General features: G+C 37.9%; 1 protein-coding gene across 4 annotated transcripts in view; it reads left to right on the top strand.

The window, feature by feature from the left end:
- DGKI (diacylglycerol kinase iota) overlaps nucleotides 1-19,592 on the top strand; it is a 438,324-nt gene that overhangs the window by 302,251 nt on the left and 116,481 nt on the right. For all 4 annotated transcript variants that reach the window (XM_053553914.1, XM_053553913.1, XM_053553912.1 and 1 more), the window contains one exon: nucleotides 13,965-14,065. In XM_053553914.1, coding sequence (XP_053409889.1) covers nucleotides 13,965-14,065 — 101 coding nt within the window. The remainder of the gene's footprint in view (nucleotides 1-13,964; nucleotides 14,066-19,592) is intronic.

The following is a 19,592-nucleotide window of genomic DNA, read 5'->3' as shown; positions in this document are numbered from 1 at the left end:
CATCATAGCTTACTGCAAGCTCAAAGTCTTAGGCTCAAGTGATCCTCTTGCCTCACCCTCCCAAGTAGCTGGACTACAGGTGCCTACTATAATGCCTGGATATTTTTAGAGATCGGGTCTTGCTCTTGCTCAAGCTGGTCTGAAACTCCTGAGTTCAGGCAATCCACCCATGTTGGCCTCTCAGAGTGCTAAGATCATAGGCTTGAGCCACTATGCCTGATTGGTTGTTATATTTTGATAAAATTATACTCTGTAAACTTTTAAAGAAGATTTGGGTATAAATGCTAATTTAAAAGTAAATTTTGAGGGCAGTGCCTGTGGCTCAAAGGGGTAAGGCACCAGCCCCATATACTGAAGGTAGCGGGTTCAAACCTGGCCCTGGCCAAAAAAAAAAAACAAAAATCAAAAAAAGTAAATTTTGAGTGTTGCAAAAAGTAGGGCTCCTTGGTGTCATGGGTTCGTGGTTTAAGGTTGTTATAATAAAATTTCAGAATGACAAATCCCAGTTATAAATAAGTTCTATGACAGCTAAATAATTTGCAGTCTTTCAGAATTGTTGGGAATGGGGTGTGACCTAGGAAGTAGGCATATCAGGACGTGTCATGCTGACGTCCGCAGTGGAGGGGCTGCTCCTGTTTTCTTGTATCAGCGACAGTCAGCACTGAGTACACTTAACCAGTACACTGATGGAAAGGCACAACACACTTACCCTGTTTCCCTGAAAATAAGAAGACCTACTTGCAGGAAAGATAAGACGACGTCCCCTGAAAATAAGACCTAGCACATCTTTGGGAGCACACCTTAAAATAAGACAGTCTTATTTTTGGGGAAACAGGGTAGAAGTCACTCAAAATGCAAAACCATACCTTGTTGCTTTTTAAATTTATTTATAGAGATGAATTATTTATATCTGCATTAGGTGTAGAAATAGTCTTACCACTCAACGCTTTTTGTATAGTGAAAGGTTACTTCAAAAGTGAAGAGAATATTTACTGCAGGTTTTGCTGGCTTATGTGTGGGGCACTAGTGGGTTCTCACAGAAGTCAGATTCGGGGTAAAAGGGAGAGTTTGCAGGACACTTTGGGGATAGTATATGTTCCAGGTGTATGGGGTGGGAAAAATTTATGCTGACGTGGGCACATAGCTTCCTAAAGGGAGTACTTCAAAGGTGACCACAGTGATATTCAGCAATGACGTATGCAGCACTTTTTCTGGTATGAATTTGTGAACTTGTCAACATCATAGTGTTTGTCCCAAATTGAAACTAAATGAAGTATTTCAATGTTGTCGTAACTTCTGAAAACTGCACGCTTGCTGTATTCTGCATGTGTGTGTGTCTGCCTTCTGGGAGCTTTTCAAGGATATGATCTGTGTTCTGTTCATCCCTGTATCCTTGCCTTGAACAAGGTAGGCAATCCAATTGGCTGAATAAAAAATCTAGACCACCTCCAAAAAAAAAAAAAAAAGTTCATTTAGAATTAAAAAAAAATTTCTAAATAAAAATAATCTGACCTTAGAATTAACATTTCCAATAAAGATAAAAACAGGGGTTTTAAAAAGAATTTTCTATATGGTATGACCTTTAAAAAAAGAAGTGGAGATTAAGATCTGAATAAGCAGAACCAGGGTCTCAAACTTGCAGAGATTTCTGATCCAACTTAGAATTTTTGTTCAATTATATTTCTTTTTATAAACTCTGGTTGTAGGATGGAGACAAAATGGGTTTATTTCCTTAGTGCATCTTTTTAGGAGGGATGTGAGTTTGTTGGGGCTGCCAAAAATGAAGTCCATGGACCAGGGAGCTTCAACAGCAGGAATTGATTTTCTTATTTTTCCCGGGGGTAGACGTCTGAAATTACGGTATCAGCAGGGTCGGTTTCTTCTGAAGCCTCTGTCCATAGTTTGTGGCTGGATTTCTTTGTAGAGTTTTCCTTCCTTACCTGTCTGCATCCCAATTTCCTGTCTTATTGGGACACCAGTCACATTGGAGGAGGGCCTTCCCTCACTACCTCAGTTTAACTTAATTACCTCTTTAAAGACCCTGTCTCCAAAAGCAGGCACATTCTGAGGTACTGGGGGTTAGGGCTTTAAGATACCAATTTTGGAGGCAATTTATCCCACAAAAGCATTATACTGGATACATTTGATTGAATTTTAGTTATTTTGCTTTTTTTGTGTTATTAAATATTTGAAGATTGAATTTTGTGTCTATTATTTAATTTTTAAAAGTCTTTTTAATTATAGGGTATAAGAAGGGCTGAAGGATATCGTCCTTTTATTTTTAGCATATTTTTAGTATTAATCATATAAGGCTTATTTTAGTATTTTTAGTATTATTCATATAATAAGGTTGTTGACTTCTCTGGATCGAAATTCATTTTCTGTAAAATAAGGCAGTTGAACAATATGTACTTTGAATTTTTTTGTTCAAATCTGAATTTCTAAAGCATCATTATAATAGAAGAAATTACAGAATGCATACAGATTATAAATGAAAAGAGAAGTAATTCTTCTAGTATTTGTGAGTAAAAGTTTTATTTACAAGTGGACTTTCCCTCAAGAGAAAACAAAAAAATACCTTTAGATTGACCATTACAACTGTAGTGTTATTAATGGGGTCTCTGTCCTCAGGGAGAATAACAAAAGACATTTCAATTTTTACATCAATGTTGTAATAATAACTGTTACTATCTTCTGAAACAGAATGTGAGAAGAACATATCAATAACAAAGAAATCTAGATGTTTGTGTTGAAAGTTCCAAGGGTGTGTTTAGTTTGGATTACTTTGCTAAGGTGGTAAGGAGTTGTGAGGTGCATTTCATTTATACAAGTTTCGGTTTAATTATATCAATTCAATTGAGTTTACCCTGGTCTGTAAGAACATCCTGAAACACATGAAATGAAAAGAGAATACGTTTTAAAAGGCATAAAAAGTAAAGACTTGTTAATCCTGGGTTCTATTAATTCTTAGAGCTTGTCATCACGTTCTATGTCACAAAATGGAACTCTAAAAATGAATTCAGCCAGTTACAAAGTTATAGCTACAATATTTGACTAAAATAAAAACACCATTGGATGAATAACAAATGGAACAAAAAGGCCAAAGCTTTTCAGCTTCACATCACAGATACCTGTAGTTTTATTTATTTTTTAAAAATTTATCACTTTTAAGAGAGATGGTTTATATTCTCTAGTTGTGACATAAGTAAGTATATTATTTGGCTGATGGCATTTTGTTGCCTAGGAAAACAATTGTATATGTTTCCTTGAGGAAAACTTCTTGACTTATGAATACATGAGGTTACTGTCCTTGGTAGAGATTTGCTCAACTTTAAGGCGACTAATAAAGGGGAAAAAGAAACAGGAAAATCAACAGAACCCCAAATTATTTTTACATTCTACATTATGACATTACCAGTAAAACCACCTCTTCTTTCTCTTTTATTGTTTTCCTTCTAGCATTTGGTAGCATCGAAATGTCTACCTATTTTTGTTGTGTTTTCTTCTTCCTCATCATCTGAGTAATTTATTAAATGACTCCTAAAGGTATATACTGAGGAATTCTTTTCTTTAAGTTGACCAGCAAATTTTAATGAAAGTTATTTTTGTTACTAGAATTGTTCTATTGATAGAATATTTGTGTGATTCGTATAATTTCTGTTCTGGAAATATGTCTTTATTCTATACATTCTTACATAGATAAAAATTTGCTTTTGAAAAAAGAACAGTGTATAAAATCCCTTAGTTCATTGGCTCAGGAATTAGAGAAGAGTAGTGAAGAGTTTTCACCCAATTGGCTAAATTGGCTGAGTTGGAAAAGAATCAGGCTCAGGGGACTTTTAATTCTTCCCCTTGAGTAATTCTTCTTTATGAAGAAACCTGAGCTAATGAGAACATACCCCATCTGAGCTACCAGTGGGGGCTTAGGATTCCATCAGCCATAGGTTGATGGGTAGTAGTGATGCCACCTCTCTCCCAAGCCAAGTATAGCACCATGCTGAGAATTCAGGACTTTCGTGAGCTAATGTCAACTTAGAAGGAAAAAATGAGTCAAAACAAATCAACGTGGAATACTAATTACATGCTGAATACGAAGAACATAATTTTGCAATTTTTTTCACTGATAGACTTTAGGAAAGCATATGGATCCTTTTGTAAAATGTTTCATATGGAAAGCTAAAATCATTTAGTAAAATGGTTTTTATGTAATGCTACCTATTGTCAGGCCAGTACTTTCTGTTTTCTTCACATAAAACAAAACCTGGAGTTTTCTCCTGACCAAATCTGTTTCCTACAGTAGATTCCGACATACTTTGTAGAGTAGCTTTTCAATAGGAAGACATCTTGGAGTACAAGATGTTCCTTTCTTCCTCTACCTAACTGGTTATGTCATTTCTTCACCTTAAAATTGCCATATTTCTTTTCTTTTTCTGTGTATTTTTAATTTGTGTTTTAAAGATAGGGTCTAGCTATGATGATCTGGTCTTCAAAAATGGTGTTAATAGTTTTAGTGTTAAGTGTAGATAGATATCCTCTCAATACTACTACCTGGTTTATCAAAGTGCTCAGAATTAATAGAAGTTGAATAAATATGCCAGTAGTTGTAAAACTAATTTCAGTGTTCTTCATTATACTTGCATGTGTGAAAGGCCATGAGGGTTTTCTTTTGCGAAAGTATACTTTTTAGACCACAAATTATAATACTTTCCCATATATCTTTTCAGTAAAGAAAATCAATTTGTTTACCAGTTGCAAATAAGAATAGGATCATACAGCAGCCAGTGATTGCAAACCCAAGGGAAGATTTTTAACACTTTAAATAGCAAATAAATGTAAGATATCTGTTTGATACATAGAAATTGAAACCTACAGTGGAAAATATCCTTCTTCCTGAGCACGTGAAAGCTAAAGCCATTTTGATGGCTTAGGAGTAATATTGTCCTAGTACGCCTCATTGGTAAAAGCCCAAGGGCTCTTTATACTCCACTGTAGGTAGTGATTAATGGTCCTCTCTCTAATAAGCAGTAAAAGAATTCTCCATGCTGTCACAGGCTACAGTACTAAAAGTTCATTTTAGTTTTGTGATGGAATCTTTGGTCATTTTTAATATCCAGGAAAACTACATTACATGGATTTTCTTCTTAAAGTGGAAATTACTTTGGCCTGATATAATGAAAAATAGGGCTTGAGTTGTTTACTTATTCTCATTCCAGCTGTTCTTAAATTGTTCATTTCAGCAATTTAAATTTGTACAATTCTCCCACAAAAAGGCATGTTCCCATTACCTCTAATTTCCATCTGTTCTTGTTTACTATGGTATTTACTTCTCCCTTGCCTTTCATCAGGATATTTGTCCCCGTTTATACTCTTTAAGCATGAAAGACTCTAAAAAGGGTATACAACTCTTACCCTAAAAGACTTTCTGCTTAGAAGGTTGTCTTCTCTAATTGCCATGTCTTAAACATCAGAACAGATGTCTCCACTGTCATAAGACTTAAATTTGCAGGTACTATCCAATCACAAGTAGAAATTCTTCTTCATTCATGTCATGTAAGGATGGTCCAGAAACTTGAACTCCATATGTGAAGGTAGCACACCAATAATATGATGCACAAACTTTGAGATTATTTCTTATTTTCTGGATTTAGTAATGGGAGTAGATTTTCCTTTGAGTGAAATTCTATTGGGTGTTCCCCATTCTGGACAATGATGCACATTACCTACTCCAGAGTACTAGGTATGATGAAGAATGTAGTCATGACAAATAATTTTTTAATTGCAACAATTGTATTGTGAGCAGCAGTTTAAGTCATGTCGAAAGGCCCGTATTTAACATATGTAAAGATAGAGACAGCTGAGCATCTTGTTTTCAAAAAGCTCATGGTTTAATGGGGGTGGGGGGTGGGGTGCAAAATCATCACATCAGGATCACATTTTCATTTCAAACAGTGCACAGTATGGTGGAATTTTTGGATATACGGGGCACAATTAGTCCAGATTCAAGATAATAGTATCTTGGTCTGTGGGGGGGTTCATGGAAGGGAAAGAGAGGCACACATATTTGAAAGATATTTCGACAAGGGTGAAATTCCAAGGGAGAGAAATAAGGAATTTCTGGAAATTTAGTTGGAAGACCAGAGAGTGTTTTGAACTGAAATCCAAAAGAAAAGAGCTTCAAGGAGTAGGGAGTGAACCATATTGTGGGAAGCTACTGAAGGGTGAACTAGACGAGAACTGAGAAGTGAATTTAATAAGCATGAATGGAAGTAAAGGAAAAAAGAAAGATATTGTGTAATCTTATGGGGAAGGAACTATGAAGTTCTGTGACAGTTGGTCATTTGGTTGACTTAAAAAATAAACCTGGGACTCTGGTAACCGGAAGTTGAAACATGACATGCATGAGGGGATGGTTCCACATAATAGTATCAGGAAATTGTGTGACTGAGCCAGTAACAGTGATGGCATTCATTGCCACAAAAAGAAATAGGTGGCCAGGAGAATCTGAAATATTCATCAAGGTTATTGGTCTTTTCTTTTCCTGTAAGGTGAATGTGATGAAATTGCTATCCTCGTGGAGCTGCTTTGCAAAGCCATTGAGTAAAGCCACTGCTTGTTCGTCCTCCCCATTTTCATCCCCTTTCAATGCCATAAACATGGCACTGAGCAGAAAAGACCATCCCTAATAACCACATGGTGATTCTACTCCACTGCATATTCATTGGCTACAGATTTCAAAAGCAGAGATATTTATTGCAAATTTCTATAGAATCATGAACATGTTCATTGTTATGTGTGTTTGAAGATCTCCAGAAAAATTAAGTTTTGTTTCAGCCAATGTCATGAAAGTTCCTTGATATTTGGTACTTGTAGTCTATTTTGAATCTGGCAGCCATGACATCAGCACGTGTTTCTTTGACATGGTCTTAAGTTTGTCCTCTTTTGCCTTTTGTCCCTGTGCCTGATTACCTCAGCGAGTTAAAACCCAACACACAAGAAAATGGTGGTAGAAAGACCAATATGGAGGAGTTTGGACTCCTGAGGGAGAATTTGCAAATGCTTAGGGCAAGCTGAACAAGGACTAAGCCACTCCCTTCTAGCTGGGTAAGGATTTAGCTAAGACTGAGTAACTCTTTGAAGATACAATGATAGGGGCATGTAGAGTCAGGTGGGACAGTGGAGATTGAATTAGGATCCCTCTTCACTCTATAATGGTTCCACAATCTCATAGGAAGTTCTGGAGCAGTAGCTGTCTCAAATAATGTGTACGTCATAACGAATCATAATGGCCTCCCACAAATGGATGTCTTAGAAACTGAGAACTTATTCAACTTCTTTCAAAAAAGAACTAATAACTTTTAAAGATATTTTCTGCAGGAAGATATACTGGGCAGGGAGCACATGGCTGACTGCTGCTGCTAATGTGATTCTGGTATATCCTTGGTTTGAGATTCAAAAACTTCTGTCCAATTTATCTCAGATCTCTGAGGCATTGTTCCCTCCTCCGGACAGAAGACAACTGGGTGATTAGAATTCTGTCTGAACCCGGCAGGTGTTGAAAATTCATGTTAAATCTCTGTGCAGAAGCCCTTGATTCAATTTGGTTTAATTGTTCAATGTAAAGAGGCCTTTTCTTGGGTCCGTTTTTGGATGGGTTATTATTAGTGGCAGTTGGAAAATGTTCCAGGGTAAGCTTCAGCAATTTTAGTAGGAAGTGGGGTTCACAGCAGAAAACCACTGGAAAGCAGCTCAGGGATGCTTCAATGACAAACTTTAATAAAGTCCCTGAGAAATTCAACTTCCTTGTATTCATTTATACATTTGCGCAAAAATATCTATTGAAAGCAACATAGTCCAGGCACTGTTGCAAGTGCTGGAGCTGCAAAGGGGAGGAAGGGATGATCTTTTCATGCTGTGAATTTATACTAGAAATTAATATTTTGATAAAAATTCCTTCATAAAGTAAGGGCCAGTTTAAATTCATTTCCAAATTAGTTAGAAATTTACTGTGTCATATTGAAAAAGTTAAGGCAATTTATTATTAAATCAGTCCTGGCTGGAAAAGGCAGAGTTCTGATGCTTTTATGCCTTATGAAGGAAAACCAGCTCTCTCTATATGAGGAGCAAAGGCCTGGTTAAATTATCCTTCATAAAAATCAATGTGTCTACATAGTGGGTGTTACAAGGGGGTGGGTCTTGCACTGAACCATATAATAAATGTTAATTAACACTAGGATATTTATATATTAATATAGGATATTTATAAGGCATAAAATGTAGAATAATTATATAATTTTAAGGATATCCCATGCAACATGAATTAGGATTTATACCTTTAATATCTTTAAGTAAAAATCTTGCAAACGTTTGGCGTCATCACTTGGTTCATATTTAATAGACTGTCGATGGCTGCATTACTCTGACTCTTGTCTCGCTTCTCCCATAGACAGAGGCTCAGCCTACTAAGGTTGGTGTCTACTAACTGCTCATGACAGCGGCAGCTCTGGCTTCTGCTATTATATTATTATCCAAGACTGTATAAAAAGGCATAAGGCTTGTGGAAACTGATGAATCACTAGAGTACTAATAATAGTAACAACAGCAATGACATTATTTTTGAATACTTATTATTTTATAGGAAAGTGCTAACTGCCTTATAGTTATAGTTAATGCCCCTTCTCATTCAGTGCTCACCATATTCCTGTCATTGGTCCCATTTTTAGATCAGAAAATGGTTTTTAAGAAGGTAACCTTAGAGTTCTGAAGGTCAAACAAATTGATTGACAATCTACATTGGAACTATGATTTTTTTTCTTTTCTATATATCCTGCTTTTACCCACTGTGCTATATTGTCTGAATATAATATCAAAGGGTATCACTTTCAGATGACTCATGTTTTCAAGGAGAGGAAGGAATTATGTGGCATCGGTGGTCTAAAAGTGACTCTGGGGAACCAAAGCCTCTTGCTCATTTCCTTTATTCATAGAGAGGACAGGCCTGGGTGAGAGATTAAATGAGAAGAGTCTTTTGTGAGTCAGAGAGAAACAGTGTGTACTAGAGAAATGGACTGGATGGATGAAGAGGCTTGAGAGGATAAAGGAGGGATTTGACCCTAATAGATTAAAATTCTACATGGGGCAGAGTCTCACTCCGTTGCTCCAGTCTAGAGTGCCCTGTCATCAGCCTAACTCACAGCAAACGCAGAATCCCTGGCTGAAGTGATCCTTCTGCCTCAGCCTTGTGAGTAGCTGAGAATATGGGCGCCTGCCACAATGCCCAGCCAATTTTTCTATTTTTAGTAGAGACAGGGTCTTGCTTTGCTCAGGTTGGTTGTGAACTCCTGAGCTCAAGGGATCCCTCCTGCCTTTGCCTCTAAGGTGCTGGGATCACAGGCATGAGCCATTATGCCAGTCCCCCAAAAGAGCTCTGGGCAGCATCTATGAGAGAGTAGAAAATGGCAAGTGAATAGCAGTGGGTGTTCAGGGAGTTACAGGTATGCACAACGTGATAAGGGCAGCTGTGGTCTGAAGGTCATTGGAAGCCTCCCTCAGTGACTTAACAACAGGTGTTTTTATTATGGATCTTGAGAAAATATTCATGGCAGACTCATGGGAGTTAAGTCCAGTTCCATGAACTTCCATTCTGGATAAGGATCTCAATCACAGTGTTGCAGGAGAAATTAGTGAGAAAGTGGCAGATTGAGGTCACTACCTTCATATGAAAGGGAGTTCACAGATGGCTGGATCCCTTTTAGGAAGCTTGAGAGGCTCCATGCAAGCCAGTTTTAGAACCCCTGATAGAGCCTAAGTCAGCATGGGAGTAGCTTGTGGTAGATGTTGGCAGGGAAGCAAATTTATTTTTATCCAGGTTGTTAGTCTCTTCTGTGCTCTATTAACTTCCTTGGCAAAATTTAATTTTAGAAAACTAATGGCAGTGCTATTCCCCAGACTCCAAGGAACAGCTTTGTCATCCTTTACCTTTAGTCAGCCATTACTAGGACAGTAATAGATTTTGACATAAAGGGACAAAAGTGAATTACTTGGCTTTCATTTAATCTCTGCATTTTTCTCACCCATGTTCAAGCTGTCTATTTTCATGTTGTTAGTCGGTCTTGTAAAAGACCAGGTGGGAGAAGACTCTGGAGTGTGAAATGTCACGCCACAATCCAAGCTAGATAGCAACCCCATCCATCTGAGGAAGCCCAGAAATTGACAGAGGTCCTTGTATGTGCTGTAAACTTGTTTCACTATCCTCCAGCAGCACATGCTACTGTTTGTTAGGCAAAACCTTATCTAGGGAAGCAGTTTTTAGAGTGATCATTATAGTGATAATAGCTAATATCCATTGAGCACTCATACTGTGCCAGGCGTTATTCTAAGCACATCATATGAATCAACTCGTTTCATTCTTATACAATGAAGTTAGTACTGTCATTTCTACCTTAGCTATGAGGAAACTGAAATACAGAGTTTTCTGATTAACCAGTAGTTGGAAGAAATTTACTGCAAATCCAGGCAATCTGACTTGGAACCTGAGCTCTTAACCACTTTGTCCTGTTGCCTCCCCTGCCTGCCTTGAGAATCATTCAGAAAGATTTCCCATCATGGACCCTATGGTCTAATACCCTAAAATTTGCTAATAGCCCTCAGCTGGGACAATATTTGATAGCAGACAAAACAGCAGATACTCTAGTTAGAAGACTGGATACCAGTAAGCTTCTGCTGGTGGGAAAGTGGGAAGTAGTGCAGGTTGTTGGGACAAGGTGGGAGGTCAGAGCAAGAGAGCGAATGTTGAGGGAGGAGGACGGGACCGAGTTGAGTGGAGGTTAGTGAGAGTCTTCAGTGTCTTCTATCTTGCTTAGCTGGTCATTCTGGGGACGAAGTGAGGCAAAAAGTGAATTTATTTGGGATCTGTAAAGTTCTTGAACAATAGATAGTTGCTGTTGAATGTCCAACAGGTGTGCCTCGTGAGGTCAGGAAGCCTGGTGGAAGGCCAGTGTGCAGGTTGGAGTCAGCATGCATGCACAGGTGACAGCCTGGGAGGGGGAGGGGCATAGGCAGGAGCCAGGTACTGATGCACTCTGAGAAAGGTGACGTGTTACACATGGGGTAGCCCAGTCAGGGGAGCTCCCTGGGGCAGTGGTGCAGGGACTGGTTGGCAGTCAGCCTCCAAATCTTATTTCCCACTTGGCAACTGCCACTCTAGTGAGGTCTAGCAGAGATGATTACAGCCCCTGCCAAAAGATCTCCTGTAATCTCAAAAAAATGTTTAAAAGGAGCTTTTCCAACCCTTCCTCCCCCCCACTTCTACATGACAGAGCATGTGGGGCCACCACAGTCTAAGGTTACAGCTTCCCTTTTATCTGCTATGTTGGCAGGCAAATATTTGCAAATTTTAATTTTTGCTAACCACTTCATCAAACTTGGAAATAAATAAAACTCAGACCCTCTTAATTTGTGGGTAAAGATTTTCAGAGAACATCATCATATGGTCACTCTGTTAACCACTGAAATTTTCCCTCCATTCTCACATCTATTAATAATACCCAACACTTTTTTCTACAATCCTTATTTTTCCTCTTTTCCTGAGTTATTATTTGTTTATATTGACATACTCCTGAAATATATTATTTATTTAACAATGATGGTACTCAATGTAAAATGATCCCCAAATTCCACCACATAGAGATAACTACTTGGTACAGCTTGCTCAACACTTCTTTAGACACTTCTCTTTTACACACAAATTCCCAAATTTCACAATTTACATAAAGGAGCTTAGATCATATATAATTTTCTGTGACTTTTTTTGTGCTTAACAATATGTTGTAGCCAGACTTCACTGTAAATAAATACAGATCTACACACCCTTATAATATCTGTCATGTCATCTTGCTTCCTTAATCACCCTCTTGATGAGTGTTTATTGATCAAGAAACACTCAAGTTTATTGAGTCTGAGCACCACATAGAACTGATTTGGCTCTGCTAATCCATACTTCATAGCTCTGCTCTCAAATCAATGGGTGTTCATATTTATTGACTAGAGAATCTGATTTTCTCAGAGGAGCATTGTGCAATAGAAAGAACATGAAACTGATGAGTAAAGTATCCAAGACTCTGCATCGAGCTGTGCCACTTAGTAGCTATGTGACCTTGAAATCACCTCACCTTTCTGAACCTCAGTTTCCCTATCTATAAATGACAGTGTGGGTATGCGTTATATTTAAGGTCTGTATCTTAAATATAATGTAACTTTACTAATTCAAAGTCCATATCTATAAATCTTATGCTGTCGAACTGTGCTTCCCATTAAAGCTTAAATACTCACACCGCTTTTATCCATCAATGCTTTGTCAATGTCCAGCACAGTGCTAATACAAAACAGACACCCAGCAAACACACTTTGAGTGATGGATCAGTACAGCTGTTGAATCTGTCTTCTCAAGCCCCTCCAACCCAAATATCCATCTGCACAATTTTATAATGGCTTGGTTTTAATCCAGTGAACCTCAGACATTTTTACCTGTCTACCACCTCTCTTTATAATGTGTGCACTTACATGTGCACTTTAAAATAGTCACAATTTAAATCTATGTGTGCGTATGAGAGAGAGAGCAGGCGAGTGGGTGAGAGAGTGGGTGCCATATGTATTATAGTTGGGTATGTCTGTGTTATTTTGGGTGAGTAGAGTGGGAGTTACTATACTTTGCCTTAAAATGAGGTTTACACGAGAGAATGAGATTAAATTGTTTTTTCATTCCCTCTTTCAGCATTGCAATAAAATTAAATGAATGTGTGCCCATGTCTGTGCTTAGGGGGATATGGGGAGGGCTGTCCTGACTAGGATTTTACAAGCATTACTCCCTCCTCTACCCCACTCTGTTCTTTCTTCTTTCCTCCCTTCCCTTTTTCTCTCTTTTCTTTTCTTTCTTTCTCTCTCTTTCTTTCCTGTTTTCTTTTCTTTTCTTCTTTTCCTTCCTTTCCCTCCTTTACATAATGAGTTGAAAAGTAATGTTATTCTTTCTACTTTAGTCAATGGTGACTTTTATCACCACTTACTATACAAAAGTCAGAAGCATGCCTCTATTTGAGAAAATTCTCTCAACCAATAAATCTAAGTATAAGGTAGTAGTAGTCAAGGACAAATAAGTATTGTGTTACACTATTATACTAAAGAATGTGTTGATTCATAGTGGTGGTGATGAAAACGAAATTGTTTCACTTAACTCACAATTATTTTGAAAATATTACTGAAGAAAATTCAAAGAGTCTAGTTATAAACATTCTGAGGGTCAGTAGGATGCTTCAGAATGTTGGGTCCTACAATATTTGATTATTTAGTATGTGTCCCGAGTCAATATGGATTTGTTTCTTTTAAAATGAGTTACACGGTTCATTTTCTTCCTAAAGTAATATGTGGTACCTATTTAAATTTTTTCCTTCATTTTGGGGTGCTCAGTGGCACCATCACAGGCAGCACTTATTGTAATATGCTAGAGCTATTTCTATCTCAGTCTCATGCTTTCTGGAAACATAGTCTGCTTTTTAATAGTTTTTCCGTCTCTTCTGTGGGCCAGGCTGCCACTGACAGCCTTTGAGTGTTATGGGCACCTTTGCCCGTAGTTCATGACAACTCACCTCCACATCTCGTTATTTTAGATTAGCTGCCTCTAATTTATTATGCAACTAAACATGTGATCTTATTAAAACTTTAAATAAATCAATAGAAAATATGATACAAAAATGGTCTCCAAAGCCTCTTTCTGCTTATTTCCATATTCTTACCTAAATTCCCAACACTCTTGGTTTCTGGAGAAGTGTTTTACAGATAATTTTGGTATTCTGGTGAGTCCATACTTCTGGCATGAATGTGTACTTTTTCTTCCCCACATGAAGAAGTGCGGTCCCGCCAGGTGTATGACCGCCCATTCGTTTATATCTGACCTCTTGGTTCTTGTTTTGCAGTCCCCAGTCTGTCCCAGATCGCCTGAGGATCCGGGTGAACAAAATCAGTTTACAAGACTATGAAGGATTCCACTATGACAAAGAGAAGCTCCGGGAGGCTTGTAAGTTGCAAGTGCCTGTCTGATTTCATGTGATCAGCCTGTCTCCAGCTTGTCGATCCTCCTTGGTTTGATGGGTGAATTCATGAGTCCTTGTGCCTGAATATCACGGTTAGAGAAATGAAAAGGAGTCTGATTCTACCTAGGGAACATTCAGACTCTGAATGGTAATATAGGGGCTAAAGAAAATGAAACTGGAAAAGGAAAGCAGAGAACAGCATAATTCTTCTATGGATACCAAGTCAGCACCTCTTATTCACTACTTTACTGGTTTTAAGTGTCGGTTTGCCTAAAATAAGAAAAGCAAAAAGTTGGTCATAACCACATGGGATAGTAACATCCGGAAAACTCTTGAGGTAACACAGGTCTCTTTCTAGAGCCTGCATTATCAAATTATGTTCTCACCCCTTATGTGGGTGTCTCTGAATTATCCAGGAAGGCACATCCAGCACTTGGAAATATTATTCCATTATATGACGTCAGAGAAAGGCCCACAGGACACAGAAATCTGTGATGTTAAAGTGACTCATTGATGTTGAGAAGTTATTGTGTCTGAAATCTACAATTCCATCAGCATATGAATTACTTCTCAATGTTTATATTTTCTGTATGCTTCTTCAAATACATAGCTAAATGTTAGTTTACCTTATCAATCAGTATTGGGCACTGTTGACATTCTGGTCACTATTTTAGATCTCTTTTCATATCATGACACATGAGGGAATTGGGTAAAATAGGCCAGAAGAGGCTAAAGCCGTTGGGTGAGTTAGATATTCACATTCTGGCTCCTTCATAATTGTGGGACCAACAGGAAAGTGCAATAAAGTCAGAGAAGATGAGGAAGACCAGTGTCCAAGAGAACAGGCAAGGATGTTGATCGGAAAGCAAGAGTTTTGTATAGAGCCGGAGACTTATGAACCCAATCTGAAAATGGTCTCTGAGCCTGGACCTGCCTAGAGGGATAGAAGAGGGACTAGTTAGAGCTAGCAGGGTTGACATAGGAAAGCACTCCTGGGGCAGTCACTTCTGAGCTCTGATTTCTGTGACTGGGATCTGGAGTGAGCCTTAGTGGGTAGAAATCCCGAAATCCCAGGCCATTCCCAGGGGTGAGTGCCGGGCTTCTTGGGTTGTGGCTGGTGCTGAGCAAGAACCCATTTCCCTGGTAGCTCAATCCCTGAACCTCCTAGACAGCTCCATGAGAGGTTTCCTTCCTTCTCTGTTGTCTGTGCCACTGCAGCCTGCCCACCCCACTGCACTGGTTCCTTAACCACCAATACCTTTTAGATTCTTCCATCTATCAGGCACTCTGACTTTCTTTAAAAGGAAAGTATGAGTTGGAGGAGCAATTCCCCAAACCTCTACTTTTCTTCCTTCTGTAAACAACACATTACATTTTCTAACATAAACAAGCTCATTAGTGGCAGACTAGCACAAATCTAATTTAACCCATAAGTGATGGAAACTAAGTTGACTTCTAGAGGCTACTAATTATAAAGGACAGTGTTTCATGTTTTTTCTTGTTTCAAACTTTCAAAGAAATAGCTTATAGTTCTTAATATGATAAATAAAAAAGATAATGGCTCTCAAGTAATATTTTTCAGCTTAGCATCAACTCAGGAGAAAGTAGGTTTGGAGTGGGGACGCATTTGAAATTTTTGGCTGAGATGAGATTTTGAGACTTATCTGTGGCTTTCAATGATCTGTTCTACCTTTCCTGTGGCATTATCTATTCACTGGTGATGAAGGCAATTGTGATTTGAGGTTTTACAAGAAAATGACATTTTCTGGCAGGTGCTTTCTTTATCATATCTCATGTGATAAAACTTCTATGTGAAGAAACTTCTTAAATTAGGATAAGCGACTTGGTATAAGCATAAGTTAGTAAATTCAGAGGTGTCTTTGGGAGCCAAAAGAACAAACTCTCAAAAGATAGAGGAATTATTCTTTAGAATAACTTTAGAATCCCTTAGAATAGTCAATCTTGAAAATAAGTCCTAAATATTTAAAGGTCCATTCTAAAGACCTGATTTTGAAGAAACAATATATTAATTGGAAGTAAAAGTGACCAACCAATCACTCTACTTTTGCTTTATGGGGCTTGTGCTTCTAACCTGTGGTTTTTCAGCAAAGTTTGTTCTTTGAGGCTCTGATTTGCAAATTCTTCACCTTAACTCTTGCCTGGCTCCAACTTGTAACCGGCTATAGAACCATGGGAAAGCTGACAGAGCTCAAATCGAATTTAAAGGCAAAACGCAGTTCATGTCCATATGTGATGCACGTGCCAAAACTCATATGTTGTTGCAGAAGCATTAATTAAATGAAATTCACGGAACATATCAAGAGAGAGCAAAGTGGGCTCTAAGAATGTGCTCTGACCTGCATCCCAGAAGAACAAAAGTAGTGAATCCCTGCCTAGGTTATTCTTTTATTGTGAATGGTCAAAGTCCAGACTAGAGCAGTAGTGTGTTACTTGGGTTAAAAAGTAGTTTTCTTTCTTGATGTTACACGAATTGACTCATCCCGGCAGCATGTGGCTGTTTGCTATCACTGTTTTGTAGAACATTGCTCGAGTGTCTGGATCATTGTTCATATTAGATTATGAGTTCAGATGTTTGTTGTCTAAGAAAGCCCTGCTTCCGTCCATAACGCAGGGCTCCCTGCTAATACAGGATGGCAGCCCTTATAATTGCTTATTTTGGTGTAAAGAAAGGTCGCCATACAATTTCCAGTTGTTGCCACCTCTCTTTCTTTTAGCCTCAGCTCACTCAAAGCAAATCCCCCTAATGTAATAGCATGGGAAGAGTTAGTTTTTGACATCCTCTCATTTCTTCCTGGTAAATTTTGGACTTTATTAAAGCACTTAAAGAGTCTTCCTCACTGGATCTGATGTATCAACCCTGAAGTTAATGGTTCTGATTTGGAAGAGATGATAGTCTATTCAACTTCAGAGGCAGAATGTAAAGAGGAAGTGTCCATATTAAAATACGAAAATCTTAAGGCAAATATATAATAATGCTGGAAGAAAAGTATTCCCATAAGTTGAATTAAATATATAAATGGGTCCTTAACAAAGCATGTAATCATATGATCTAGCAAAGTTTAATCCATTATTGAAAATCTGGTATATTTCTAACCCCAGGAAAGATTTATTGACACAGGATGCCTGTGCATGTATATATACATATATTTCTCTAGAATAATTTGATTCTGGCCTTAGCTCATCTTATTTAAACTGTTTAAACTTCACTTTTGACCCTAGATTACTCTGCACTTTTGAATTGCCATGATAATTCATGTGATTCTCAGGCCTAAAACACAAACAGTTTGAAGCCAACTAAAAAGAGGTGTATTCTGTAAAGACAGAAGGGAGCTAATATGTGTGGTATATCAAATACAATGTTAAAAAAAAAAATACAGTGTTAATGCTTCCATGCACACAAGCTCAGTAGAGTGGATATGATCTACCTGTATCTAATATATAATGTGAAAGATCTCAATATGTTGGTTAAAATTAATGATACTAGGATTGTACCCAAGTTAAGTATTTAGTTAGGCAGTTGCCCTAAAGAAATTTCCTTGTTTAGTGATTTAGTAGAAGAATCAGAAATGTTTGTATTTGTATCTCATTTGCAACCTTGGCAAGTAATTTCTCTGATGATCAAATTTTTCATCTCTAAAATGAGAAAATAATTGCAAGCTCATATAATGCTGAGGGTGTAGTGTTATATATAAATCCTCTGGTGTGAAATCTGGCACATTAGTTAGCATCTCTCTAAAAATGATAGCCACAATCACCGGGGTGGCCATTATTGGAGGAACCCTCCCATCAACCTGCCCGCCAGTCTGCAGGACTCAATTAGTGGGTGACTGAGAGCAGTGGTTCTCAAGTTTCCTAACACCGTGACCCTTTAATACAGTTCTAATACAGTTGAGAACCGCTGACTTAGAGCCAGACTAGGTTGGGGTTGACTCCTCCACGCAGAGCTCTTCCTGGCTCGTGGCAGCTCATTTAAAACTGCACATCCCACCACCTCCCAAGTCAATTCTCGCTTTCAAAACTAGGATTGAACATGCTAATAAATGTCACGGAAAGATTATGGGAAGAAGATGTATAACAAATAATCATCCTATTTACTTTTATTGTGTCTATTATTATAAAAGTCCGCTGAAATAACAGGACCCTTCAATCTACGAAGCACGTAAACACTGCTGCCCACATTTGATGATCTGGCCAGATACCTGCAGATTTTCTTCCTTCATCCTAATACTTTCTCTTAAGTGCACCATGTTATCCATCACTGAATTTTTTTCCAATAAACTTTTATTTTGGAATGAATTTAGATCGACAAAAAGTTACAATGATAATACAGGGAGTTACTCTATACCTCTCACTTAGTCCTCATTGTTAAACTCCTTACATGTCAATTATCAATTGTATATTGTCAAAGAAATCAATATTGCTATTCATACATTACTGTTAACCGAACTCTCAGGCTTTCTGTTCCAGGATCAATCCAGCACACCACATTGCATTGAGTTGGCACATCTCCTCAGTCTCTTGGCAGTTTCTCAGCCTTTCCTTTAAAAAAAAAATGACTTTGGTGGTCTGAGGGAATACTGAATAGGTGCTCTGTAGAATGTCCTCCAGTCTGGCTTTGACTAGAGTTATGGGTTCTTAAAATACATGGAGTACCCTTAAAGTCCCAGGCTGCCAGGACTCACTGAGATCCATATGACATCCCTGGTCATGTTTTCCTGATCACATGGTTAAGGTAGTATTTGCCAGTTTCCTCCATTAACAAGTTGTTATCTTTGCCTTATTTACTGTATTCTTTACTACTTAGTCACTAAGTCTAACCCATTCTCAAAAGGAGAAGCGGTGATCCCTGGAGCTGTGTTTGCAGATCTGACCTCAGTCAACCTCAACTGGATTTGACAAATATGCCCAAGTGGTACATCCATTCCACCACTTGTGCATTTCTATTTTTAGTAATACACATTTAGATCACTTGTATGCCAGCTACTGTGCTAAATGTTAGGCACTGAAAGATGGAGCTAGGACATCCAGTATTACAATATGATTTATTCAATGTACATTTATTGAGTACTCACAGTGAGCAAACCGTGGTTGGAAAATATTAGAGTTAGGCCCCAATTTTAGGGAACTTTTTTCTCATGTGTAAAGGACTATGGGAAGGTTATAGAAAAACCATGTACCTATTTTCCCAGTGTTACTTAAATAATGAAAGGAAGAGGTAAATATATACGCAAGAATGAGAGCAGACAGTCTAACTACTAATTAGCTATGTGACCTTGGGTAATGTATTTGTCTTCTTCAGGCTTCAGTTTCCTTATCTGCTAAATGCAGTGGTTAACCTAGGATGAACATATTATATTATAATAAATATTTAGTTTTATAGAAATTATATAGGTTTTCAATTTTTTTCTCTGACGTGTTTCCTTAGCAAAGTTTCTGAAGCTCCAATAAACATAATGATTATGAGCATTAGAAAATGGCGTAAGCGCATTT

The sequence above is a fragment of the Nycticebus coucang genome, chromosome 11 (assembly GCF_027406575.1).
Source record: "Nycticebus coucang isolate mNycCou1 chromosome 11, mNycCou1.pri, whole genome shotgun sequence".
In the NCBI taxonomy this organism is placed as follows: Eukaryota; Metazoa; Chordata; class Mammalia; order Primates; family Lorisidae; genus Nycticebus; species Nycticebus coucang.
This window is presented reverse-complemented; position numbering and strand designations above follow the sequence as displayed.